We start from the raw sequence: 26,061 nt of genomic DNA on the forward strand, positions 1-26,061 counted from the left end.
CCCCCGAGCCGCCCGTGTCCTTGGATCGTCCGGAGCCCAGGGCGCCCTTGGCTCCCCAGCAGCGACCTCACTCAAGGCACACCCTCCCCGCAGGTGCAGGGAGCAGAGGAGGCGCAGAAAGAGCGGCAACGGCAGAAGGAGCTGGAGAGCAATTACCGCCGCGTGTGGGGCTCTCGCGGCGGGGAGGGCACGGGGGACCTGGACGAGTTTGATTTCTGAGACCACCGCTGCCGTCGGCTGGCCAGGGAATCCCGGGCCTGCCTAGACTGGCCCTGCCTTCTCCCCCACCAGCCACCCGGGCCCTGAAGGCTAAGCGGCAGAGCTGAGCCTCGGACCCTGGCATCCAGCCGATCCTGCCCACCCCCCCACCCCCCCGGGGGGGGCGTGGCAGGAGCACACGGCTGCTGCTCAGACCTGCCCAAGACCAACTGGGCCTGCCGGGTTTGCTCTCCCAGGCTCCTCCCCACAACCCCTCCCTTTCTCCAGCCCGCCCTGGTACCAACCCCTTAACTTGTTGGTTCCTTTCCCCTCCCTACCTGGAAAGTTGGTGAGATCTCTTGCGTGGAGGAGGGCAGGGAGAGCAAGAAGAGTGGGGCAGTTCAGCAGGCCCCCCACCCCCTGCCCGAACTGCTCCTCAGGGTCACCCCCTTCCCTTGGATTGGCTTGGGATTTCCCACTCCTCTCCCTTCCCACACTGTTCCCTACAATCCATACTTCTGAGTTGAGGTGCTTCCCCCTCTGTCTCTGAGGAAATGGGAGAGAGTTGCCCACCACCTCTGACACAATCCCACTGAAAAGGGTGGGGTACAGAACCACCCACCATGTTCTTGAACAATCAGGTTTCCAAATAAAGAACTGGACCATCCGTCAATCTTTTTTTTTCTTCTTCTTCTTCTCAGGGGGAGGTGGGGTGGGAGCTCTAGTAGGCATGAGGCTGACTGTTCTCAGGGTGGAGTGCACTCTCTCTGAAAGCATTCTTCTGTGCTCCGCACCCCCTAGGTGGCCTCAGTGGGCACTGGGGCACGCGGGAAGAGGCCAGGACAGAGAAACAAAGCCCACTGGCCTGCCAAGGACTGCAACACTTTTCCTCACCCATTTCTGTTCCTTCTCTTCTCCCCCTGTATCCCCCAAAGCCAAGCACACACCGCGGAGTTCCCCCACCAGGGGAATCCTCCTGCTGAACTCTCTCCCAGCAGCGGGCCGCAGCTTGTGTTTGCCACCCACACCCCGTGCCCACCTGGCCGTACCGCTTCATTTCTCCCAGTAAAGACTCTACCCTTCACCACGCCCAAAGAGGGCATTGCTGCCCACACATGCCAGCTTCCTACTATGCCAAGGGCAGGTGGGTCTGGGTAGGTCTCTCCATCTCTTCCTTGTTGCCAAGTATAGATGTTGGGCCCCTCACTGCCCCCCCCCCTTCTTTACATCTCTGAGATATATAGTCTTTCCGCCAAAGACTGCACTCACAAGGTAAGATAGAGGGCACTGAACTCCCAGGTCTCCAGAAGTGCAAACTAAGAGATTCGATTGTTGAAGGAAGTTGTCTGAGACCAACCCTCTTCTTTCTGAATGTGGACTGGTGCTTATTTTGCATGTTATGCTTAAATTGTTTTATATGGAAATGTAAGGGCACCTGGGTGGCTCAGTTGGTTAAGCATCCCACTTCAGCTCAGGTCACGATCTCTTGTGAGTTTAAGCCCTGCAGCAGGCTCTGTGTTGACAGCTCAGAGCCTGGAGCCTGCTATGGATTTTGTGTCTCCCTCTCTCTCTCTGCCCCTCCCCTGCTCACATGCTGTCTCTCCCTGTCTCTGAAAAATAAACATTAAAAAAAAAACAACTTTAAAAAAGAAATGTAAGCAAGTGGACTTGTGAAATCCTGCTTCCCCAGATCCATTTGTATCTGTTATGGGGAGGAATGCTTTACTGTGCAAGACCTGAGACCCTGCCTCAAGTGCATCTGTAATCAGAATTCTGGGTTCCAATCCTCACTCCTTTATTTACTGTCAGTGGGGCCGTTGAACGAGCTACTTTAGTTTTTGTTTATTTGTTTGTTTTGGTCACTTAACTTTTCAAGTGCTGCTTCCTCCTGGGTAAGTTCTGGATGATTGCACTGGCCTCCGATGGTGGTTTTGAGTATTGACTGAAATCTAGTGTGTGTGTCATGCTCTTAGCACAGCACCTGGCCCACAGGAAGTGCTCAATGACTTCAACCAGCTCCTGAGTTCTGAAGAGACTAGATGGTTCTTGGAGGCAAGAGCCTTAGAAGGAATCCCAAAAGCTGATCTGAAGCTCCATTGGAAATCTTTCAGAATAGGGGAGCGGGCAGACACTGGGGCAGGAAAGTTCTCTTTGATTTGATAGGGATGGACTCGACATCATCAGAAAGCTGAGTTCTGGAAACATCGCTAGATTCAATCATCTTGTACCTTCAACAGTAAATTCGTTTTTGCTTTCCTTTGGCTTTTGGTGAAACTCCCATGGAGAAAGTCGGCCTGCCCCAGCTGTGCTAAGGCAACCAAAAGGAGGCAAGTGGGATGTGTGGCAGATAGCAACCAGGAGGGGATGGGGAGGGACAGCAGGAATCCAGGTGAGGATACCCAAGGTGAGCCAGGAAGGTGGCATGGATGTAAAAGGGCAGCAGCTCCCCTTCAACCCCCCAACACCCCGGGGAGTCTCCTTGTAGAATCCTATTCTGCACAGCCTGGAGGGCTTGACGTTTTTGTCATTCCATCCACTACACCCTTTATATTTCCCACAAGGCCAAAGATGCAGCCCATGATAAAAAGAATTCAGTGGATTACTTAGTGTTGGGATTTGCTGCGGGGAGTTGCTGACACCTTGACCACCTTCCACCACAGGCTGGAAATGAACTTCCCACCGGCCCATGGTTCCCTGTGGTGATTTCATGCTCTCCAGGGTCCGTCCTTCCTCCTCATTCACACTCTCTCACACTGAGCTTCTGAGGAAGGGAGTGAGTTTTTGCCACTAAGAAGTAAAGTGGAAATGGAGCGCGGGAGGGTCTCTGAGCCAAAAGACAGACGGGCCAGGCGTTCCTGTTTGAGTCTCTTTTGCTACTTTCCCCTCTTCCTTTCGTTTTGCCTTCCCAAACTACGCCCCTGCATCTGCACCTGTCACTACCCCTGTGACCCTGCATTCACATTTCCTGTGTCAGGCTGCTGTGCTGGGTGATCGCTTGGCCTAGAATCCTGGAGAATCAGGGCCTCCACGTGAAAGGGACCTGGACCTGCCGCTGCAGCCACACCTTGTTAGCCTCATGGCACACCTGTAGCTGTACGTCGTCGTCATGGGACTGAGGGGAAGGGGCCTCTACCAGAAGACGCGGGGCCACTGACTGAATGACAACGTGCGGTGGCTGTGCCCAACCTGCTCTGGCTGCCGTCCCAACACTGCTCCACCTGGTCCTTCTATCAGGGCAAATGCTTTCTGCTGCGTATGACAAACAGGATTGGCTACACGCTGAACCAGAAGAACTGCAGCTGTTGGGGCAGCACTGGCCTCAGTCTGCTGGGCCTCAGTGGCCCTGTAGATGACATGGAGGTGGGCAGATGTCCACAGCAGCTGGGCATGGAGTCTGCAGACACCGGGGACTTCGGCTGGGAGACAGACTTTCTACCTCTGTCCCCAGGTCCTTACTATAATGAGCTCTACCTCTGGTAACAGGTACCTAGGGTGGTCCTCCCCGGCCAGTGCTGGAGTCCTTACCAGGTCCTTCTCAACAGATATTGTTCAGGTTACAGATAAACAGATGCCACCAAGGTAACCCGCTCAAGGCCACCCAGCCTTGAAGTGGAGGGCCTGGTTTCAAATTCAGATCTGACTCCAAGGTTCCTGCTCTCAACCAAAGCTACCCCCTCTGCTTGCCTCTCCAAGCAGCCTCTCCCCTGTCCTCAGAGTCCCCTAAGTTCCACACGGCAGCTCCTTCCCAGAAACAGGGTCATCTTGGGAGTCATTGACTTTTCTGCTCCCTGGATCCCCACTGTGGCTCTGCCCTGCCTGTTTCCTTCCACTACATGATGAAGTGTCTGACCTGCCACCTCGTGCCTGGATGTTTGCCCTGTCACCAGCCCCGGCAGAGGCACCCTCCGCTGGGCCACTCCCGCCTCCAGTTCCCCACCTTGACCAAGACCGTTCCCTGACCCGCCTCTTAGAGAACAAACCAGCAGCTCAACCCCTAGACAAAATCACTTCCTCTTTAATTGCTGTTGAAGAAGATTCACACCACCTGCCTCAGAGGAGATGGGGGCCTTTCCCCCTGCCCCCATCCCTCTCCCCTCCCCAAAATTACCTGGTCCTTTGAAAAATATTTTAGCCGAGAGAGAGAGAGAGAGAGAGAGAGAGAGAGAGAAAGAAAGAGAGAAAAAGAAAAGAAAAAAGACCGGAAACCACTGACACAGACGGCCCAAGGGCTGGATTGATTAAAGGAGGCAGGGCTGGGCCAGGTAAATCCACCCCACCACCCCCTTTCTGGGGATGGGGAAGGAGGCCTGGTAACCCTCCCAGCCACCTCACATCCTCTTAGCCCTGGCTGGGAGGGATCATGGGGTTGAGGGACGGGTCTGGAGCTGCTCCAGTGGAAGGGAGGGACTGGACAGGAAGAATAGTGGGGGAGGGGTCCCACTGTAGGGGTGCCCCCTACCCCAGATCACCACGGGCGCTGCACAGTCACAGGTACGCAGTCACGGTCACAGACACTCACAACCCGAGAGCACCCCCACCCCACCCCACCCTCTGCCCACCCTTGGCTTCCCCTACCCGGAAACGCCCTCCCCGAGCCCCTGCCCGCCCCTGCTCCCTTGTTGGGGAAGAAAGCAATAAATTACAAGGTCCCTCCCCAGTCCCCTTAGCCCGCTCTGCTCCTTCTCTTCTCCCTCCCAAGATAGTAGTGAGGAGGGACCCAAGCTCTTGGCTCCCCCGGCCCTTTAGCTTCCATCCATGGGTGGGTGTGGGGGGACGTCCTGATTTCCACTCCTCATGGTCCCTTTCACGGAAAGGGTTGGGGACCCCCCTACCCCCTTGGGCAGCAGGGGTCCTGCCCCTCGCTGCCCTTCCCCCTTCACTGGGCAGTGAGATTAGCATGGAAGAGGTGGGGGCCCGGGTATTGGCCCCAAGTCCCAGGGCTAGCCCTCCCACGTACTAACCCCTCCCCCTGGCGTGGCGTCGCCCCAGGAGCCAGCCTGGGTTTGTGCTCCAGCCTTGGGATTGTCGAGCACAAGCAGGACTGGGTCTTCCCCCCTCCACCCCTAGGGGGCGCGAGCGGGCATAGCCAAGCTCCCTGCAGCAGGTACCGCGACAGGGCGTCTGCTTCTGCAGACACCCAGTGGGTAGACCCAGCGCAATCCAAGTGTGGAAACGGTGGAAAGGGGGCGTGTTGAGCTGGGGTCTCCATGCCTTTTTGGGGAGAGGGAGGTGAGTTTGTGTCTTCTGGGAGGCGTGGGGGCTGTGCCCTCGTGGGGGAAAGAAGTGCTCCCGTGGGGCGGGGTGCGGTTTAGAGAGGTGAGTGGGTGCATCTGTCCAGCGGTCCACCCGGTATGGTCGTGCCCGGCCCGCGTGGGAGTGGGGGTGTCTCTCCCGCTGGGCAACTATACCAGCGCGACGGGGGCGTCGGCACGGCCCATGCTGGCGGCGCTGCTCCTGCGGCGGGGGCTGGGCGTGGCGGTGATGCTGGGGGTGGTGGCTGCGCTGGGGGTGGTGGCTGTGCTGCCGCCCTCACCCGGGCAGCCGTGCTGGAGAAGGATGTCGGCGCACAGCTGGCTTCCAGCCTGGCGGGCGTAGAACAGCGCCGTGTGGCCCTGTGCGTCGCGGGCGGCCACGTCGGCGCCGTACTAGAGGACAGAAACGGCCGCGTCACCAAGCGTCCCCGTAGGGCCTACACTCGCAGACATTCTCCCCACAATTTCCAGGCCCGCTTCCAGGATCCCCCGCGCCTGGCTGTTTCCTAGGTGGAGCTCTCAAAGACCCCTTTCCCCACCCCAGCACCCCCACGTACCCACAACAGCAGTTGCGTGATGACCACGTGGGCGAGCTCGGCTGCCAGGTGAAGGGGGGAGCGGAGCTGCGGGTCCTCTACGCTGGTGTCGAGGGGCCCGTGTCGCGCATGGGCCAGAAGCAAGAGAACGGTGGCCACGTCCTGGGCCTGCACCGCGGCCCACAGCTGGCGGCCCAGAGGCTCCTCTGGAGTGCCCAGCGGCGCCAGGAATAGCAGCTGCTCGTACTTGGCGCGAATCCATGACTCCCGCTCCTCCCTGCAAGACCAAGGATGAACGGGAAGGGCTCTAGGGACCGTCACCCAGGACCTCTGCCCCTTCCTCGGCGAAACCTCTCGGGATCCGCACACCCTAAGCGACCCCCTTCCCTCACACGTACCGCGAAGAGTCCCGCGTGGGTTTGGTGCGGCCCCGCGTGTCGCTCTCCCACACGCGGTTGGCCATGTCATTGCCAATGGCCGTCAGCACCAGGGTCAGCTCCCGAGGCCAATCGTCCAAGTCCAGAGAACGAACTCGGGACAGGTGTGTGCCCAGGTTCCGGTGAATGCCAGAACACTCGATGCAGATGAGTGCGCCCAGGTTCAAACTGGCCCACGTGGGGTCTGGGGAGGGAGGGTAGAGGTTGGCTTCTGGCCGGACAGGCAGCATTCGCCAACTCCAGCGAAGCACGTTCCCTCCCAGACCCCTCCGCTGCCCCCTTGCACTCACTGGGGGCCCCGCAGTCCACGCAGGTAGAGTTGCCCTTGGCGTTCCGGATCGCCTGGATGGCCACCGCTTCACTTTGGCTGTCTGTGCGTAACTGCAGAAAGGGTTGGGGTTTGTATTGACTCTCCCTCTGAGCCCTTCTCCAGACTCTTGAGACACTCATCTCTGCTCTCCCGCAACCCTCACCCCGACCATTACCTTGACCTTGCTGCTCTCACAGCATTGCAGACTGGCTAGGATCTGACTTTCGATGGCCTGGACCCAGGCATCCCGCTCCTCAAAACTGGCTGCCTCAAAGTGCCACGTCTGACCAGTGCTGGACACGATCAGGAATTCGAAGTTTTCCTCTGGGTGGGGGGATGGGATGAGGGTCATGAGGGACAGGGTTCAAACAGGGGTTGCCTTCCCCAAACCCTTCCTCCCTGATGTCCATCCCAAGCCCCTGGGAGTGGGGCAGAGGGGTTGGGGAAGCAGAAGGTGGGGGAGAGCAGGAAGCCCGAGCACATGCAGGGGAAGGCAAGGGCACCCCCACCCATCTGCACCCCAGCTGAGCGCCCCTCCCAGCTCCCCGCTTGTTACCTGCTTTATAAATATTTCTTAAACTACCAAAGGATTTTAGTTTCCACATTTTGCGCTTGGCTGGTTTCCCGAAGCGAAGGAGATAGAGATAGAATGGAGAGCAGAACAGAGAAAGAGACCAAGAAAGGAGAAAAAGAGAGGCAGATGGAGAGATGAAGAGAAATAGTGACAGAGTGCCAGAGACAAAGCAGGACAGACAGATGGGGAGAGAAAGCAGAACTAAAGTCAGTGGCCCCGGAGCAGAGTAGAGCAGAAGCCAAGAGCCATGAGAGTAGGCAGATCTGGAACCTGGGTCTGAGCACCCAGCAGAGAGCAGGGCGTGGGGACCAGTTATCATGACCAATGCGGAGCCAGGTCTCTGGGAAGGGAAGGGATCTGAGTGAACACAGGGAGAGGGGGCAGAAGCGGAGTCATGGGCCTGGGACAAGGAGGTCCTGGGGTTCCAGAGGAGTCTCAGGGGTCTGGGGAGGTCACCGGGGGCAGGAATGTGGATCACTGTGGTCAAGGGCTGTTGGCAGAGTTTGGTGACCATGAGAAGTTATGGGGGACAGGGGCTGGGTGGGCGCAGAGTCCAGGAGCTGAGGAGTCACTGGGGGACACTGAAGTCAGGTGATGAGTCACTGGGGACCATAGGGGGTTCTGGGTGCAGGGACTGGGATGGCAAGTGGAGTTGAGGGCAGGAACAGAAACCAGAGGGTCATTAAGAGAGGTGACAGGAGCTACAGACTAATGGGGGACATTGGGATGGGGAGTGGCAGGGCTGGGAACTACTGGGTAAAAGGCATCGTCTGGCGAACGGGAGGAGGGACAGGAGCTGAGTGGTCTTCATCCATTTCTTACTAAGTTATGTGCAAAGTGGTTATGATAGTCAAGCACTCAGCTCAGGCACTTTTCCTCCTCCTGAAGGAGCTAGGCCGGGGATCTGGAGTTGGGGGTGAGGGTCCAGGGTGGGAGTGGAACTGCCCACCAGGGCCTCACCTTCAGCCTGCCCAGCTGAGCCTTCGGTCTTGGACGGTGTTGTCAACTTTTTCCTCCTCTGCTTCTTCACCATGGGAGAAGGAGGGGGTTCCCGACTCAGGGGGCTCAGGTCTCCAGATGGGGTACAGTCTTAGGGAGGGGGACACAGCTACCTCAGTTGCCCCCTCCACAGATTTCCTGATTTCTCCATAGCCTGTCTCCTCCCCTGAACTAGCTTTGGTCCCCCTCCTCTCCAGGAGGTCCCCCTTGATCATTCCTGGGGAGGTGGGCAGATGAGTGGTTTAGAGTCAGACCTGCACTCAGATCCTGGCTCTGCCACTGACTGGCCTTGAGACCTTGAGCAAGTCACTTAATCTTCTGAGCCTCAGTTTCTTCATCCCTAGAATGGGGATAACAATCTTGACCTGACAAGGTTGTTGTGAGGATGATTTGTTACCATTTACTTGTCACATATATACGTACATATATTATACCTCCAAACATTCCAAATACTGATGGCTGGCTATGTGCTGGACAACGTTCTCAGTTTGTTTAAGCCTCAAAGCAACTTCTGAGATAGAATCTATTATCTCCATTTTACAGATGAGGAAACTGAGGCATGGAGAGGTCAAGCAACTTGCCCCAGTGGCAAGCCAGGATTTAAGTTCAGGCAATTTAGCTCTAGAACCCACTTGTGTTTAACCACTATGATAATCATAGTATGACTGAGCTGGCGCCTGGCACCCAGCAGATGCTCAGTGTATCCACTCATGCACTGATTCCAGCCTCCCAGCTTCTACCCCAAGTTCATTTCCCACCCACATCCCATTCAGATCTGGAAGACAGTGGATGGAGGGTGGGTCCTCACTGACCAGTGCTGAGGGCTCGGGCCAAATTCCGGTCTGGCTTCAGCAGGTGCTTGGATGTCTGGTCTGGTGGTGGCTGCAAGGAACTGGGGCTGGGGCTGGGGCTTGGGGTGGGAGTGGTGGCTTCTGTAGGAAGGGGAACGAGATAAAGCTTCAGCGAGCCCCTCTGTCTTTGGGCCCCACTCCTTATGTAGTCCCTCTTTATCACCTACCCTCCCGCTTACCCAGTCCCAGCCCCCACTTTCCTCCTCCTTCTCCCCCAGCTCTGGCCCCTCTCCTGCTTCTTTGTCATGAGAACCACTCACCAGGACCTTCACCCATCTGCACAGTGCTCATGTCCTTGACCAACCCGTTGATGCTGGCTGAGGGGCCAAAAGCAGAGATGGCTCTTGGGGGCCTTTTACCAGGGACTTTGACTGTCGTTCGTAGCAAGTCCATCTCCTTGCCATGGGTACTGTGGATGTAATCCTGGAGGGGCACAGGGGTTGAGAGTATGGGAAGGCTGAGGTCCTTGGTGCTGCTGGGAAGTGGCCAAGAGTATGGGCTGGAGAGGTCCTAGAGAGGGGACACCGTGTTGGGGGCTGCCTGTGTTGGGACGAGCTTCTAGGGGATGGGCCCAACAGATGTGGCCTGCGACTATCTCCTCCAGAAAGTATTCCCTGGATGGCAGACCCAGTGGAGGTCCTTCCTCCATGCTCTCCCACTAGACTGCAAGTTCCTGGGGAGATGTCTTTACTTTCCCATCTCCAGCATGGGTGCACGGTGGATGCCTCACACACGGCTGCTGAACTGAAGAGAACAGGACCAGGGCTTGCCCAGAAATGACATTTACGTGTGTGAGAGCGCAGACCGGTAGAGGCGGAAGGGTGTCCAAGGCCAGCCAGTGTGGTCCAGCCAATCTTTGCCACTCACATTAATGCTGGGGTGGTAGAGTAGGAAGCCGTTACTGGACAGGGTCACGTATTTCTTCTTCCATTCTTTGTTCAAGGAGTTGCCACTTCGCTTCAGTAGGAAGCTCTGGAGTACGGAAAGAGACATGTGGGAGGAAAGCCAGTCAAGACCAGCTACCTGCCCCAGCCTGCCCCCAGCCCCTGGACCACCCACCTGTTTGATGGGGATGGCTCGCCCACTCCCTGTTGTCTCTCCCCGACTGTCCAAACTGCGCTTCTCAGAGTCACTGCCCCGACGATTCTGGAATGGTTATTGGCATCAGTTAGAGAACGGATAGAGGGATCCACTGATGGAAGGATAGGGAAGACGATGAAAATGGGCCCGACAGAGGAGTCTAGGGACCAGGGAAGATGGGCAGGGAACAGGGAACAGGAGGATGGGGGAGTCATCATGTCCAATACCGCAAAAAGGCTGGTCCTGCGCTTGGCTGCCCGGTGCAGGGACCCTGGAGTGCTCAATCCGGCCACTGCAGCTGCCTCAGCTCGGAGCTCCCGGTGACCAACATTGGGTGAGGATGGGAGGGAGGAAGAGTAGTCGCTAGTGTGGCCCCCATTGCTAGCCTGGGGATCAATGAAGGAGTCAGCAGAACAGTTGAGATGCTCCCGCCCCACCAAGCTAGAGTTACATCTAGTTATGAGGGATTTGAGACACTCCTTGATCTCATCACTGTTGACTTGTATTATTATTAATAATAAAACTCCTCACTGTCATAGTGCCTTAGGTTTTTCAAGTATCATGCCATACGATCTTCCTGAAACCTTGGGAGGTATGGGTGCTCGAGGACATTACAGCGTTTCAAACCTGGTTGATTTCCAGCCCAGTGCCCTTTTTAAAGAATGGTGTCACTGCCATATCCATTTGTCCCCCTCCCCCACCTCCTCAGGTCCTCTGTACCTGTTCTTGGATCACCAGCCCCTCCTCTGCATCTTACCAGCTGTGGACCCTGAAACCCCAACTCACCTGTCCAGCTACAGGAGTGGAAGCTGCTGAGTGGCTTGGGGAGCTGGGCAGGGACTTACAGGCAGCCAGAAGCTGTTGCTGTTTTCGTAAGGTCACCACCTTCTGGGCCACTGAAGGAAGGGGGAGAGGAAGGATGCACGAACGGGGCAGATACCCAAGACCCCCCGCCTCTGTTGCCCAGTTTTGAGAACTCCCCAGGAGATAACACCGGCGCCAACTTTACCATGGCCTTCATGCCACCTGTAGCCTGAGCAGCTCATTCAGCCCAGAAAGACCATGTGGGTATTAAGCACACCTTCTCTGACTTCTCTGACCCCTCCTCCCTCCCATGCAGGCTAATTTCCCGTCACTCACTGGGAGAGGCCTCGATGCCCAAAGAATACCCCAGGCCCTCAGCTCCTGGCTTCCCACGTGTCCGGGGAGTCACCGTGCTCACCCTCCTGGAAGACCCGGTCCACATTGAGCCCGTAGGTGGCGCACGTCTCGTAGTAGCTGCAGCGTTTCATGTCCGCGCACAGAGCCCTGGCCCGGGCATCGCCCACCACTCGAGGGGAGGAAGCACTAATCCTGTCTGAGGGGACAGGAAAGGGGCAGGATCAGACGAGAAGGCCTTCCCGCCACTTTTCCTACTTTCTTCTCCCTTTGGCTCCAGTCCCAGGCTGGGCCCACTAAGGACAGGTTATGAGAGAATATTCCCTCCTCTTCGAATGCGGGTCCCGGCTCACAAGCCTAGCTGCGGTATGAGTAGGCTGGGTGAGCTCTGTGCACGTGTCTTCAAAGAATACTCGAGAGGTGAGCAGAGTTTCCTGACAAGGTCTGAAGTGGCTGAGACTCACAAGTGACCATCACCCTGCCCTGCAAACCCAGTGAGCCCTGACCTGAGTGGGAGGTTATCTGGTATGTGAACTAGGAAAAGGCTGAATGTCCACGGGCAACAGGTGGACTGTTCCCTCGGCAACAAGGAACCAGGAGGCAAGCGGCAGGTGGAAACGGGCCCCTGCAGCATAGGCCTCCAGACAGAAAGTCCTGCCAGCTCAGTACCGGTGGGTACGGGGCCATGGTGGCATCTGAGCGCCTCTGAATCACTTCTGTGAGAATTTTACAATTCTATAAAAATTCTCTGCCCCCTTTATTTTCGCCATCATTTCATTCGTGCTTTCTCTTTGTTAGATACGTTCCTCTGAAAGGTGTCCGCCTGACCCAGCTGAACCAAGGGAAAGATGGAAGGCTCCTGTCCACACCGGAGCCTGAGATTTTCTGTTTCCCAGGGTGGTGACAGGAAATGACAGTGTGAGAACACAAGGTGAGTGACATCTCAGAGGAATGGAGATTGCTGTGATAGCTGTCCCTTCCTTCCTGAAGAGTCCTCTTTTCTCTGCTCAGACCCGGGGATGTTTTTGTTTTTGTTTTTGTTTGTTTGCTTTGGTTTTTTTGGTTTAATGGCTCCCTTATTTGGAGACCAGCCTCCTTCCAGGGGGTTACTGCAGTCCCAGGGGCCATTTCCACACCTCACCATGCTCTCACCTATGTTGGGCAACACCTCAGCAGCCGTCTCAAGGACTCCCCTGAAAGCCGTGCTTCCCCAGACCCTCCTTACCTTGTGTCCCCACCAGTGCCAGTGCCAGGCCTCCTCGTCCTTCCCCCCGAAGGGAGCTCAGCTGCCCATGGAGACGGCTCACGGCCTGGAAGCTGTTTTCATCCTCCAGGCTGAAGACCAAAATGACAGCATCTGCCCAGCCTGAGAACTTGCGGGACGTGAGGGAGCAAAGGGAGGGTCAGACAAGTCCACTCCTCTGGACATGATGCCCAGGGAGGTCTGGGGAACTAGAGCTTTCTCTCTCGGCCCCTGCCGACCCCAGCCAGCCTGCCTACCCCAACACCTTAGCTCTCACCTTGGCATCAGGTGCCCCGGCTTCCTCTCGGATCAACACCAGATGAGTCTGTCCATCCACCAACATCTCTTTCTTGTGTTGTTCACCTGTCCAGGAGGGTTGGAAGTGGTAGTAGGTCAGGGGTCACAGGTCACGAAGCTTCCCCATGCTTCTTGTACTTTAGCTATTATGGCTGCATCCTTTCCTCCAGAGGTCTCCAAAGCTGCCTAGTCATTGATCCTGGATTCCTGACCCAAAGCCTTAGCTTCCTATGGCTCCTGAGAACTCACTTTCTGTCTTCTCCAGCACCTGGTATGAGCCAGTCAAGAATCGGTGGATGAGAGATGACTTCCCGCTCCTGGCATCGCCCAGCACGCCCTGAGAACAAGATTGTGGAGTAGAGATGGTGAGAATTAAAAGGAGGCCAAATGCTTGGGCCTGAACGCTCCAGAGAACTCAAAGCCTGGCAGGGTTAAATCATCCAAGCAGGAGCCAGCAGGGACCAGATGATGGTGGGTCAGGTGAGAACGTTCGGGAAGATCAGATGAGCATGGTAAGAAAGGATCCCCAGCTCAAAGTGGACCACAGGCTGAAGATTTTCAGCAACCCAGTACTGTGTATGTGTGTGGGGGAGGGGGGGCGGGGGGGTGGTCACGTCACAGCCCTAGACACTGGTTGGAAAGTTTTACCCAATTCTGTGCAACAGAACATGAAAAGCTAAAGGGGAGATGCCAGAAATGAGGAGAAGCCTGGAGGAGGACCGTGGACAAACAAGAAAAAAGAGACTAGAGAAGAAAAAGTCGTAAGGATAGATCAAGCCCCAGGAAAGTGCTACGAAGGCAGGATCTCAGGAGAACTGGAAAACTATTCCCCATTCCCACAGAGACAGGGAAGGGAAGAGGTGAAGGGGAGAGACTTGAGTGAGGTGGGTGGGATGTCGGCCCTCAGACAGACTAAGGGACTCGGTTACCTACCAGGCGCAGTTCAGGAATGGAGCGGCTCAAAGTCCATTCCTGGCTATTGACCACAGCTTCTGTAATAGGAAAGGAGCCATAAGAAAGGATGTTGCAGGCCCAGGAGCATCCCCACCCCTCAGCCACCCCTCCTCCTTTTTCAGCTTCCCTTAACCCCCAGGACTCTGGCTGGGCCAGAGAACTATGTAGAAAGGCTAGGTTTGAGAGTGGTCCCCAGTCCTCCCATCCTAGCCGCTGCTCTCCCCACAGCTGTTGCTGCCGCTCAGTGGTTGCTTAGCAACGGAGCCAGCTAGACAAAAATACTTCAGTTGGCATCTCCCTTAAAGCACATCCCCAAACGTAAGTCCCTGCCCCAGATGGGGGACCAGGGTTCTGACAGTGGTGGGTTTTTCCCTGTGGAAGCACGGAAGAGGGTCTCCTCCCTGCCGGCCTGACTTGGATTCCCGAGCAGATCCTGGGAGGAGGGGCTGGGACATGGAAGGGAGTGGGTCTTCCTCAATCTTCACTTCACAAGAGAGAAACTGAGGGATATCGCTCCCCCTTTTCAAGGTCAACAGCATGGTGGCCCAGACCGCTCCCTACAGCCCGAGCAGTGGAGCTTGGATTTGTCTATGCTTCCCTCTCCCACACCTTCCCCACAAGCACCCTCTGAAAGAAGTGTGGGGAAGGGCTCAGTTTCCTGGCCGGGAGAAGCCACAGGCCTGGGGGCGGGGGTACGATGCTCCTTCCGCCCGCCGGTCCAGCCCCCGCGCCTGACACTGGCCGGACGTTCCCGGGGCGCCGCAGCTGCGGCGGGAACTCTGGGATCCGGAGCCATCTGCTCCCACCCGCTCCAGAGCCAAACCTCGGGGGCCGCCCCCGCTCCCGAACCCGCCTCCCCTCCGGGGAGTGTGAGCCGCACCAAGAGTCCCTAGCCTGTTTCTTCCAGAAAAAAAAAAAAAAAAATAATAATAATAATAAGGACACCCTTCCCCTGAAAAAAAAAACCAGTACCTTCTCGGTACCCCCTCCCACATCTCTGGGGGGTAAAAATTGCCTTTGCAGCAGTTCCGTCCCCCTGAGTCACTCCAGGGCAGCCCCCTGGGGGTTTCAACGCCGCTCTGGGGACAGGGTGGGCTGTGGGAAGTGAGGCCTCCCATCCGCCCCCTCTCACTTCATGTTCAAGTATTCATCACGTTCCAGCCCCCACGCACTCCCGTACTGCCCAATCTACCTTCACTGCACGGAAAGAAACTAGAGTCCCTCCCTGCTGCCTCACTAGCGTGGTCTCAGCCCAGGGAAGACCTATCCCTGGAGCAGCTGCCTGCAAGGTCACTCTCCTGCCACCTGCCCCAAGCGCTCAAGAGAAACTGAGGCTGCTTTATTCCCTTCCCCTTCAATATCCCTCCCGGCAAGGCAAAGCTCTGTTCCCACGCTCCCAGAGTCCAGCTGAGACTGGAAGTGGGGTCTGAGCCTTCTCTGCCAGCGATTTCCTACAGTCACTCCGACCAAGGGCATTATTTTCCCAAAAAACTCTGAGGCTTTCTGAGTCCCTCTGAAATCAAGGCATCTCTCAGGTCGCACAAGGTAGCTACCCACCTCCTTTCAGGACCCCTTAGTCTTTGGAAGTGGAGTGAATTTTGTTCATCCCCCCCCCCCCCCAAGAGAGAAGCTTCCTTAGGTCAATCCTGCACACCTCTCCTCCACCCCAAGCTGAGCATTCCACATGCCCTCCCCTCCCTGTTCTCAGGCCCTGGTCCTACTCACTAGGGGAGGCGCGGAGCTCTGCGCCCAGCAGCTCCCTGGACCCGCTGCCAGAAGACAGGCCCGGGGGTCCGGGAGGGGGCCCGGAGCCAGGAGGCCCCCCTGTGCTCTTGGTGAAGATGCCGCTGATAAACTTGAGCATCTTGCGATCTCGAGTGGATGCTCGGCCCCCCTCCCGGCCCCGTTTCAGCCCCGGAGCTGGAGGCTCTAGAGTGATTGGAGGTGCAGGCCCAGTGGGCTGCGCGGAGGCGGCGGTGACAGCAGCGGCTGGAGCCGGGGTTGCTGGGAGGGTTAGCGGAGGAGGAGAACCAGCAGGCGGTCCCGGGTGCAAGTCACTGTTGTCCAAGGTCTTACTCTTGCCTTTCCGAGGGGACAGCTTCCCTCGGGCTCCGGACCCAGCCCCGACCCCACCAGAGGTCGTGGCTGCCGCTCCCCCTCCCCCGGCGGCGGCGGTGGCCGCGGCGGCGGTGGTAGCGGCGGCGGCAGAAGCTCCAGTCCCCGCGCTGCTCTTTGACCCCTTGACCCTGGGCTTGCCTTCGCTTTCGGGCCATGACAGGCGGCTACCCGCGCCCTTGCCCCCGCCGGCTTTGGCGCCACTCGTGGTCACGGTCTTGCAAGGCTTGGGAGCCGGCGGAGGAGGCGCCACCTTGAGCCTCCGACTGCCGGTGCCCGGGTGCGGGGAGGACGAGCCTGGGACGCCGCCGCCAGCCCGGCCTTCAGGTTCCGGCCCCCCCCAGCTCGGGCTGCTGAGCAAGGGGCGCCGGGAGGTGGGGGCGCCCCCGGGCTTGGGGTCAGGGCTCAGCCCCCCGGAGAGCGGGGGCCCCGGAGGGGCGGCCCAAAGGGAGAGGCGGCGGCCGGGAGCGGGGGAGACGGGGCGGGCCGGACTGGCCGGAGCCGGGGACAGGGCGGGGGGCTCGGCGCCCCCGGCGCCCGCGCTGCTCGTGCTGATCCACAGCGCATCCTGCCGGTGGAAGAGACGTTCGTGCCGCTTCTTGCCCGGCTCCTCCGCGCCTCGGGGGCTGCCAGGATCCCCGGTCTCGGCACCTCTGGTCCCGGGGGCGCCGGCTGCGGCCGCAGACGGAGAAGGCGGCGGCGGAGGCACCGACTCGAGCTTGACCAGGGTCAGCGAGATGAGGTAGGTCGTTGTCCGGCGCTGAAGAGCGCCCGCGCCCCGGCTCATGGGGCCCCGAGACCCCCGAGCTGGGGAGGGGAGGGGACTCCCCCGGACTGCCTCAGGGGGGCCCGGCCATGGGGCCGCCCTGCTCGCTGCCCCCAGCCCCCGGACCCCGCTGAGCCCCCAGCCCGGCTCCGCTGTCGCCGCCGCCTCCGCCGCCTCCGCTTGCGCCCCCCTCCCATCACACGGGGCGCCCCCTCCCCATGCTCCCCGCCCTGCGCCCCCACCCCGTTGGAGCCCCGGGACCTTGGTGCTGCTCCAGGGAGGCGCGCCGGACCTTGCACCCCGGCCTGGGTGGGGGCGCCGAGATGGGCGGAGGAGGGCGGGGAGGACAGTAGTGGGGGCAAATAGGGGAGAGGGAGGAAAAGGGGGCAGAAAAGGGGGACCCGAGGCTGGGGAAGAAGAAGAGCCGCTGCGGGGGAGGCAGGGGCGGGGAATGGGGACTCAGGGGACAGGGGCCGGGGATGGAGGTCGGGGAGGGGGGTCTGTAGGAAGGTGGGAAGCTAATGGGCTGGTCGTGCGGGGGATTCGCAGGGGCGCGGGGAGGATGCTGGGGATGGAGATACAGGCGCCGGCGGGGGAGGAAGGAGGGAAGCCTTAGGGGGTGGGAACCCACGGGTCTGGGGTCTGGGAAGGAAGGGGCGTGAGATCCCGGCGAAGGGTCCGGGGGGCTCGCCGGGGCTCGGCTCGGTCCGGATGCGCGCTGTGTCCGGGCGCTCCCCTCACATTGAGGAGGAGGCGGCCCCCCGCCCCCCCCACCCTATCTCCCCCCCAACCTTCTCTCCACCAGCTCCGCTGTCTGAGAAGGCGGTACAAAATCCAGGACTGGATTTCCCTCCCAAATCCTGGGCTGGATTTCCTAGAACTTGGACTCACCTACTCCAACAATCTAGCCCCCTCCCCTAGCACACCACGGTTAGGGAGCGCGACTGTTGGGTGTGTCATTTAGGGACCAGGGTAAAAAATCAGTTCGTGGGTGGACGGTCCGAGGAGGAAACGGAGCGAATTTAGGGGGTCACTGCCAATTTGGGGGAACTTGAAGTAGGGAAATGGGGAGGCCTGAAATCCCTTTCCCAGTACCCCTTGTCTCCCCCAGGTAATTGCACGCTGTTCCTTTCCCCATCACCCAGCCGCCTCGCCCACCCCCACCCTCCGCACGGCGATGCACTGGTCGGGCCACGACTTGAGCCCAACTGTCCCAAAGTGAACTTGTAAAGTGTTCCCTGGGGATGGGGACAAACATGGAATTTAGCAGGGTGGAAAGGAGGGGGGGGGGTGCCTTAGGAGGGGAGAGATCTAAGGGCTCCAGGACCCCAGGCCAAAAAGTGAGTCAAAGGCTCCAGCTTGAGGTGGAAGGAGAAGGAATATGTCTACAGATTGACACCCCCCATACCAAAATGCATCCAGTCTCCATAGCAACCGTAGCTCCAAGAGTGCCTCAGAATCAGCGGGGATAAGCAGAGAGGAGAATCGGTGTGTATGGCGGGTGGGGGGGATCTGCCAGGGGACTGGGGTTAAGGAAGGCACCATCCTCAAACCTGATTACCCACATGTGAGGTTTTTAGCACCCCTGAATACAAGGACCCCTTCAGTTGAGGTGAGAGGCGGCATCTTTTGGGTTCCCATTCAGTCTCCTGAGGTTTTCAAGGTGGAGCTCTTTTAGAAGGTTAAAGAGGAGATAGAATGGAAAACGTCTGTCGGCTTTGTGTCTACCACCCTTCCAGGGACCCTGGAGTTCGACTCACTGTCCTCCACCCTGGGGAGAAGGCTGAAGGCATTAGGCCCATGGGGAACAGAGGCTGAGTGAGACTTGGCAGGGATGGGCCTGAGTGGTGGGAGGCCTTCCCACAGGCTTGGAGACACCCCCCCAACCCACTCCCCTTCACCCCCCTCACCCCCCCCCCTGACTCGGGGAGTCTCAGTGTTCCCCTAATTTGGCGTCCCACCCTCCTGACGCAGCTGAGACTATAATAAGTGCTGGCGTGGGCGGCTCTAGGAGGCAGGAGCCGACAGCGTGCTTGGCCTGGTAGGGGGTGAGGGGGGGGGGCGGTACCAGGATGCTGGATGCCCTTTGTTCTCCCTGAGACTTGTACCCAATCCCTCTTGGGTCCAGTCCTGAGGTCAGCACCCCCTCTCTCCACCCCACCCTGGGATGACACCATTCCCAGGACAGGAGACTCTTCAGTAGCCTTTTCTGAATTTTCTGAAAGAGAGGGTGAGGGAGTTTTGTTGATTCTGCCTTAATTTTTCCTTCCTTCCTTTGGTGGCCTCAGTTTTCCTTTATGTTCAGTGGGAACAGAATCCTGACTCTTAGAGGAGTTGAACAACTCGCTAATGAAGAGCGGAGTCTTCTGGGAGATTTCAGCCTCCACCCCTCCTCACTCCCTCCTTCTCCAGAGCTAAGTGGAGCTTCTCTACCTGGACTAAACCTTTTTCCTCCCCCTCTTTCTTTTCTACTGGGATGGGGCTTGGAGTTCCTCCCCTGGGAGGCCCCATGGGGCCACTCCCTCCATGTGGTCTTTCCACCACTGAGGCTGTAGGTAAGGCACCTGCCAGTGGTTGTTCTCAGCAAAGGGTGGAGGGGGGGGGGGGACAGGAGATGAGAGGGGCACTAGCTTCAGAAAGGCAACGGGAAGGGGATCAGACTGTCCCCTGAGGAACCCGAATCAAACGTTCCTTCTCCAAGTTACGGTCTGGTGGCCTCTGCAGTCAGAGAAGTCCGGCAGGAGGTATCCCTGATGGAAAGAATGGCCTCTCGACCCCCCACCTCCACCCCAAGTAGGCAGCTAAGAATGGAGCAGCTGGGAGAGACCAGGATATGATGAAGGATGTGCTCTTCCCAGACACCTTTTACGGACAACATAGCTGGCTTTTGTCGTTCTTTGCCACCTCAGAGGTAAATGGGATGACAACAGGCTGGAGACCACTTTCAGTTCCACCAGTTCCCTAGTGGTGGGGCCTTGTGGATACGGAGTAGCTGTTCCTGCTGGGGCCCCACCACAGGATTGAAGGTTGGGGTGGGCAGGAGGATGTGGCGGATGGTGTTGCCATGGCAGCACTTCCTCCCTGTGTTGTCATCACTTGTTCTAATGGCACTAAGGAGGTAGAGCGGAAGGTGTGTGTGCTGGGGGTGGTGGGGAGGACAGGAACAGGGGCATAGGGAAGAGAGGGGACCGAAAAGAGTCCTGGGGACTTCTTTGCACTTTAGCTGTGCAAAGCATGTAGTAGGAGTGGCAGTGTGTGCCTGGGGGCCTGAGATTCTCTGCGTGGTGTATTTTCAATGTGTGTGTGTTTCTCTCTACAGCTGGAGAACAAGAGGTCACCGATCCTTTGTGGGTCCTGGGAATGGACACATTATCCAGTCCCAGAACCTCCTGCCCCATACTGCTTCCTGCCCTGGACTCCCCAGGCAGGGTCCAAGTCTACCATGGGTCTGTCACAGCCTCTCTTCCCCATGCTCACCCACTTCTCCATTGCCAAGAAGGTCAGCTCAGCAGTGACTTGTATTTTGATCCCCTGGGAGAAGGATCAGAATTGGGGAAAGAGGGAGAATGACACCTCCCATATCTTTTTCCATCGTGTCCAAATGTATTCTTCCCCCGAGTCCCAGCTCCATCTAGAGGACTAGGAAGTGGCTGACTGGGAAGTGACGTGTGACACAGCAAGCCCTTCTATCCCCCTGCTGGTCCCCGAGACACCCAAGTTTGGAGCTAACCCTTCTCTTACCTCGCACACTGTCCAGTGAGGCCTGGATGCTGTTTCGAAGTTCAGGGTCGCCCACCCTCTCTGCCAGCTTCCTGAGGCGGCTTAGAGACTGCTTGGCCACCTCGTGTCGTCTGACTTCTGCTCTCACTGCAGCAACAGCCAACTGCCTCTGGGCATGCATGTTGCCCAGACCTGTCTTGCCAGGCTAACAGCAACTTCTGGTCCTGAAGCCCATGGCCCTGCAGTCCCCAAACCCCAGAAGGCCCCTTCTGCTGTGCCTCAGAGCTCACCGCTCCTGCCCGCCCTTCCGTCTGTCGGCCTCACTTCCTGACTGGTGAGTTTCAAACCCACAGCCCGGGACAGCACTACCTCCTGCACCTCCCACCCCCTCTAGCGTTGGCTCATCAACTTTGCCAGCCAGCCCCTGCTATGATTCCCCCAGCCAGGTGGATGGAGAGACCTTAACAAGGATCCTAGGGCCTCCTGTGGGAGGTAGCTAATTAAGATGGGTGTTGGTGCTAGGAGAATGTGGCAAGCCAGGCCCTGGGTGCAATCCCAAACTCTTGGTGACCAACAGATTTGTGTTCAGTCTCAAACTCTGACAGGAACGCATACACACTCGGTCTCACTCTTACAGCCCTGCATTCCAGCTTAGGATTGTACCCACCGCCCATGCCACACATCCAAAGAGCTTGCATATCTACAGTTTGCTCCATAACCCTTCCTTAGTCAGCCACCCCACGGTAAGCAGCTTTTAAAAGGCCAAGTAGTTATGGGGAGAACAGGTTATGGAGAAGAACAGTAATTCTAACCAGACAAAACCACCAGGCTCTCTGCTCAATTACTTTCATAATAATTATCTATAACACTTAATAGTTTACGACGCACTTTCAAATATGTTGTCTTCATGACGGGCCCCAGGGGTGCAGGAAAGGAAATCGAAGCTCTGAGAGGCCAGTGTGAGGTGAAACACATCTGTGAGTCTAGGTCTCCTTCTTTTTTCAAGTTTTTATTTTTAAGTAATCTCTACACCCAACATGGGGCTCGAACTCACGGCCCTGAGATCAAGCACCGCACGTTCCACTGACTGAGCCAGCCAGGCGCCCCATGGGTCTAGGTCTTCTGATTATAACTCCAATACTCTTTTCACTATACCCCCCAACCAAGATGCTTGCTAGTCAGTTTCCCTTATCCCTAATACCACTGTCTTGCCCTTGATGTAGGACCTGAAAGAGAAGAGGGTGGATGAGGAATTGAAGAACAGAATGAAGACGCAGGGGAGATATTGGGAGAAAACAGTGGCTAGTTTGATCTAATCGCTTTGCTTCAGGACTCAAACCTTTCTGGCCCTGCCAAATGTCTCTTCGCCTGCATACCTTCTTGACATTAATTTGTGAAGGATAGCAGATTATAACTATGGATTCTTTATTGTATAGTTAGAGACAAGGGAATCAGAGTTGGGGTTACTGGAACTTATAAAACGGCCTGATTATAATAGCGAACATTGAGTGTTTACTATATGCCAGGTAATGTCATAAGCATTCTGCATATATTAACTCATTCAATTCTCCTAACAACCCAAGAGACAGGTGTATTGTTATTTATCCCCATTTACAGATGAGGAAACGTGCAGAGAGAGCTTAAGTAATGGGCCAAAGGTTACACAGCCAGTAAGTGGCAAAGTTGGAACCCGTGCAATCTGACTGTAGCAGTTAAGATTTACTGCTCATGCAGTCCTAGAATCTAAGTACATACAAACTGAAATCATCCCGTGGGGTTGAAGGGAGGTTTTTCGTTTGTGTTCCCATTACCACTGTTTCTCTTGGAAAAGAAGAATTATGCCTTTTCTCATCTCCGTGAAAAGCATTTATTCAATAATAAGCATATTGATCAACCTCTATGCCCACCTTCAGAGTGAAAATGTGGAGACTCCTCCTTCCTCTCATATTTATTCATATTCCAGACCCCTCCCTTTGGCTTTTTTTTTTTTTTTTTTTTTTTGCAAGCCATGGATCAGGCATGTGTTCTGAAGACACCGAGTACACTCATGTCTGCCCTTGTGGCTTTGTCACTACAGAAATGTTCTGGCCCGAGGCGGCTGTTTTGCACACTGCATTTATAGCATATTCACACCCAGCTACCAGGGGATATGGAAGAGGATATGTGTACTAGTGGACACACCTGCAAACGCGTGACGATTTGCTGGATGTTGCTGTGCCGAACCCAGGGCTTCTGTGGCCGGGCTAAATAGCTCGATGTTTTGCTCCTCTGGGTGTTCTCGAGTGTGATGCAATAACAACCAACAATGGCGTCATCATGAGATCACTGCAGGACAAGGGGAAAGGGGCGGGGAAGGGCGCTCCCTCGAGGGGAGGAGCCCTTGGGCCCTGCCCTCCAAGCCGCACCTACTCGCTCTTCCACTGGGTTTCTCTTGGGCCTCCTTCCTCGCATTAGCCCTCTTCCAGCTGCGGCCAGAGAAAGCTCCGCTTTCAATCCGGGGTTTTGAAGTTTAGGCTCGGGTCCCTATGAGAATCTATGGAAGCCCTACCCCCAGTTTTAAGTTTCAGCCAATAAAGAACCTAAAGGAGGGGCCGGCAGGCGGATTAGTGACACAATGCAGACTGATTGGCATTCAGGCCATCGACGTCCTGGATTAGCCCCGAGTTTCTCCAATCCAGAGGCAGGGGTGGGACGGTGCAGGCGCAGAGAATTGGGTTTGGCTGGACTCGATTTAAAGAGACAGAAGCTGTCGGGGTCCAAGAAGACGGTCCCCAAGACCCTCCCCCCAAGTCCTTGGGACCACTTGGGTCCCCAAAGCTGGGGAGATGGTTTGCGGTGGCTTTGCCTGCTCCAAGAATGCGCTGTGCGCGCTGAACGTGGTCTACATGGTGAGGTTTTGGAGGGGGGGTGGGGTGGGGGGAGAAGCTTCAGGGCGGAAAGAGGAGTGGGAAGAATCTCTAGGGGACTTCCGGTGGGAAGAGGGGTGTACTGGGGGTTCCGGGAAAATTCCCGGGAACTTCCGGCGAAGAGGGAATTCCAGGGGACTTCCGTGGGAAGAGGGGAGACTTCCGGTGATCTGAGGGTTTGTCTGGGGGTGGGGGGAATGAACTGAAGGCTGTGGGTATAAAGGCCAATCCCTCCCTCCTGTGAATTTGTTTCTCTCAAAATAGAAGTAATGGATGAAACTACAGGTTCCTTTTTATATGCATAGACTCTCTGCCTGCTGCCCCCACCCCTGTCCCAGTCATTCTGATCTCCAGTGGGAGCATACACTTCCTCTCCTTCGTTCACGCAAGCCCAGTTCTTCTTTGTCCAAGACTCCCTTTAAGGCTTTTGGCTGTGCTGCACGCTAGAATTCTTTTGAGATGTAACGTGCTCTGTTTCCTGTAGCTGGTAGGCTTGTTGCTCATTGGAGTGGCTGCTTGGGGTAAGGGCCTGGGTCTGGTGTCCAGCATCCACATCATCGGAGGAGTCATTGCTGTGGGAGTCTTCCTTCTTCTCATCGCGGTGGCTGGACTGGTGGGTGCTGTCAACCACCACCAAGTACTGCTATTCTTTGTATCCTGACCTTAAGTGATGGGAGCACCCGGGCTTTGGGGAGGGCTGAATCCGCTAGGAGGAATGTTGGAAAGGGTAGACTTGAATGATCTTGGGGACGTGTCTCCTTGCCCTGCCTTATACTATACTTTATGAAACCAGAGCTGATTTTATTGTTTTCAACTAACGTGGTTATAGAAGTTCTGCGAACAGGTGAGATCAGATGGTTATTGTAGGTGCAACATAAAGGAATCTAGGCCTTTTTTTGTTTTTGTTTTTCCTGTAACTCTTCCTCTCAGTACATGATCATCCTCGGTTTGGTCTTCATCTTCCAGTTTGGGATCTCTTGCTCATGTCTTGCTATTAACCGAAGCAAACAGGTAAGTGGATGCCCTTTCAAGTACTTGCTTTTTTCCTCCCTCTATCCTCTCCCTCTCCTCTCCCCTACTCCCCAACCCTAAGTCTGGACCTCAGTAGGCCCACTTCCAGACTCTTGAGCCATTTGCTTCCTCTGGGAAATCTGGCTAATTTTCCAGTATTTTCCAAAACCGGAGGTGATTTTTATCATTTTCTATATAATAAACCCTTATTTCTGAGGGATGTTGACTCCCTTTGCTGGAATAGGGAAATTGAGGTATTTGAGGTCAGGATGTAGGAGCATCCAATAATTTCCCTCTGCCTATATTCTCCAGACGGATGTCATCAATGCGTCTTGGTGGGTCATGAGCAACAAGACCCGGGATGAACTGGAAAGAAGTTTTGATTGTTGTGGCTTGTTCAACCTCACAACCCTGTATCAACAGGACTATGCTTTCTGCACTGCAGTGAGTTGTGCTGGGGGGAGGGGCGGTGTTGGTAGGAAAGCTGGTTAAGGACAATGCCCAAATTGGCAGATTTAAGAGTTTGAATGGGATTCTCTCTCTCTAGCAGCTCTCTTGCTGTGTGCTGGGGGGGAAGGGATGGATACAAAGGGTAGAGAATTATTCAAGTGAGATTTCAGTCTGTAGAATAATCAGAAACTAGTAAAAATTTCTGGGGCCCTTCACCATTAGTGTTGGGATAGGGCAGGCTAGCAACTGTGCGTCCTATACACACACACACACACACACACACACACACACACACACACACACACACACACGTTTTACCCTCAGATCTGCAAGAGCCGGAGCTCCACGTGCCAGATGTGTGGAGAAAAGTTTCTTAAGCATTCAGACGAAGCCCTGAAAATCCTGGGGGGTGTTGGACTCTTCTTTAGCTTTACAGAGGTAACATTCTCCATTTCTCTCTTATGTGTCTGTAAGTCTTTCTCTATGCCTGTAGGTCTTCGCTCCAGAGATTCAGAATTGGTGATAATCTCTTTCCCTTTGCTTTTTACAGATCCTTGGTGTTTGGCTAGCAATGCGATTTCGGAATCAGAAGGATCCTCGAGCTAACCCCAGTGCCTTTCTATGAGACTCTGGATCCTTCTGACTTCTCTCCTGCTCTCTGTTCTCCCTAAGCTTTTCCACCCTTAGGGAAAACCTAGGGCCTATAGCCCTTTTTGAGAAAAAGGAAAGGCCCTTTGTCACATCCCCCAAAGATGACTGAACAGCCAGGCTGTGTGCCTTGACATGTTTAGGGGGAGCAAGATTATAAGGAATAAAGAGCAACTTCCTCTCTCTCTAAGTGGATATGGGAAGCTCCTAGGAGTGCATGAAATGGGATGGGGATTGGAGTCCTTCCTGGCTCTGTTTCCCCTCTTTTCCCTTCCACATGCTGGACCACCTCAACACATCTTGGCATGGCTGGCTCCAAGGGTAAATCAGGGACAGCCAGGAAAAACCATCAAGAACTCTTTCTTACAATAAGTAGGACCCAGTGTGGGGAATTCAGTGAATATAAAAATAAAAGCCATTTAAACTCCACATTCAAAGAAGCAACTTAAGTGCCTTTTTTTCTCTCTTGCCGGTTGGGCTCCACTGCCTACATAGGCTCTGTGACTGACCTGGGGAGAATCTTTCAAGATTCTATAGTGAAGTTCCATCTTCCAAA

The 26,061-nt window shown here is 56.1% G+C and overlaps 3 protein-coding genes and 2 long non-coding RNA genes across 13 annotated transcripts in view; 4 read left to right on the top strand and 1 right to left on the bottom strand.

Moving 5' to 3' along the window:
• The window catches only part of OS9 (OS9 endoplasmic reticulum lectin), a 30,508-nt gene extending 29,643 nt beyond the window's left edge, over positions 1 to 865 (top strand). For all 4 annotated transcript variants that reach the window (XM_045467054.1, XM_045467053.1, XM_045467056.1 and 1 more), the window contains one exon: positions 94 to 865. In XM_045467054.1, coding sequence (XP_045323010.1) covers positions 94 to 219 — 126 coding nt within the window. In that variant the 3' untranslated portion in view covers positions 220 to 865. The remainder of the gene's footprint in view (positions 1 to 93) is intronic.
• Positions 866 to 4,193: 3,328 nt separating this feature from the next.
• Positions 4,194 to 20,671, bottom strand: AGAP2 (ArfGAP with GTPase domain, ankyrin repeat and PH domain 2). Of its 5 annotated transcripts, none has more exons than XM_045466572.1 (19): positions 20,512 to 20,671; positions 13,869 to 13,927; positions 13,185 to 13,272; positions 12,916 to 13,001; positions 12,621 to 12,768; positions 11,460 to 11,594; positions 11,024 to 11,133; positions 10,465 to 10,623; positions 10,217 to 10,303; positions 10,025 to 10,129; positions 9,418 to 9,580; positions 9,119 to 9,238; positions 8,268 to 8,396; positions 7,290 to 7,349; positions 6,909 to 7,057; positions 6,714 to 6,804; positions 6,385 to 6,607; positions 6,008 to 6,263; positions 4,194 to 5,843 (listed from the first exon to the last, which is right to left on the bottom strand). In XM_045466572.1, the coding sequence occupies exons 1-19, from the start codon at positions 20,669 to 20,671 to the stop codon at positions 5,601 to 5,603; spliced, it is 2,571 nt and encodes an 856-aa protein (XP_045322528.1). In that variant the 3' UTR covers positions 4,194 to 5,600. The 5 variants fall into 5 exon arrangements, with proteins under 5 accessions (XP_045322528.1, XP_045322526.1, XP_045322525.1 ...); XM_045466570.1 differs by lacking the exon at positions 20,512 to 20,671 and adding an exon at positions 15,615 to 17,581 and having other exon boundaries at positions 4,194 to 5,799; positions 6,018 to 6,263; XM_045466569.1 differs by lacking the exon at positions 20,512 to 20,671 and adding an exon at positions 15,615 to 17,579.
• Positions 10,032 to 16,112, top strand: LOC123591926. The gene is made up of 3 exons (XR_006709501.1): positions 10,032 to 10,150; positions 11,838 to 11,844; positions 16,101 to 16,112. It is a non-coding gene; the product is annotated as an uncharacterized LOC123591926 (long non-coding RNA).
• Positions 19,357 to 21,992, top strand: LOC123591925. The gene is made up of 3 exons (XR_006709500.1): positions 19,357 to 19,681; positions 20,090 to 20,824; positions 21,714 to 21,992. It is a non-coding gene; the product is annotated as an uncharacterized LOC123591925 (long non-coding RNA).
• An 881-nt stretch (positions 21,993 to 22,873) lies between these two features.
• On the top strand, positions 22,874 to 25,934 carry TSPAN31 (tetraspanin 31). 2 transcript variants are annotated; one of them, XM_045466578.1, is made up of 6 exons: positions 22,874 to 23,378; positions 23,881 to 24,048; positions 24,327 to 24,407; positions 24,720 to 24,851; positions 25,182 to 25,295; positions 25,408 to 25,934. In XM_045466578.1, exons 1-6 carry the CDS (start codon positions 23,316 to 23,318, stop codon positions 25,480 to 25,482), a joined length of 633 nt encoding a protein of 210 aa, XP_045322534.1. In that variant the 5' UTR covers positions 22,874 to 23,315; the 3' UTR covers positions 25,483 to 25,934. The 2 variants fall into 2 exon arrangements, with proteins under 2 accessions (XP_045322534.1, XP_045322535.1); XM_045466579.1 differs by lacking the exon at positions 25,182 to 25,295 and having other exon boundaries at positions 22,892 to 23,378.
• The last annotated feature ends 127 nt before the right edge of the window (positions 25,935 to 26,061 follow it).

Source organism: Leopardus geoffroyi, chromosome B4 (assembly GCF_018350155.1).
Source record: "Leopardus geoffroyi isolate Oge1 chromosome B4, O.geoffroyi_Oge1_pat1.0, whole genome shotgun sequence".
Taxonomy (NCBI): Eukaryota; Metazoa; Chordata; class Mammalia; order Carnivora; family Felidae; genus Leopardus; species Leopardus geoffroyi.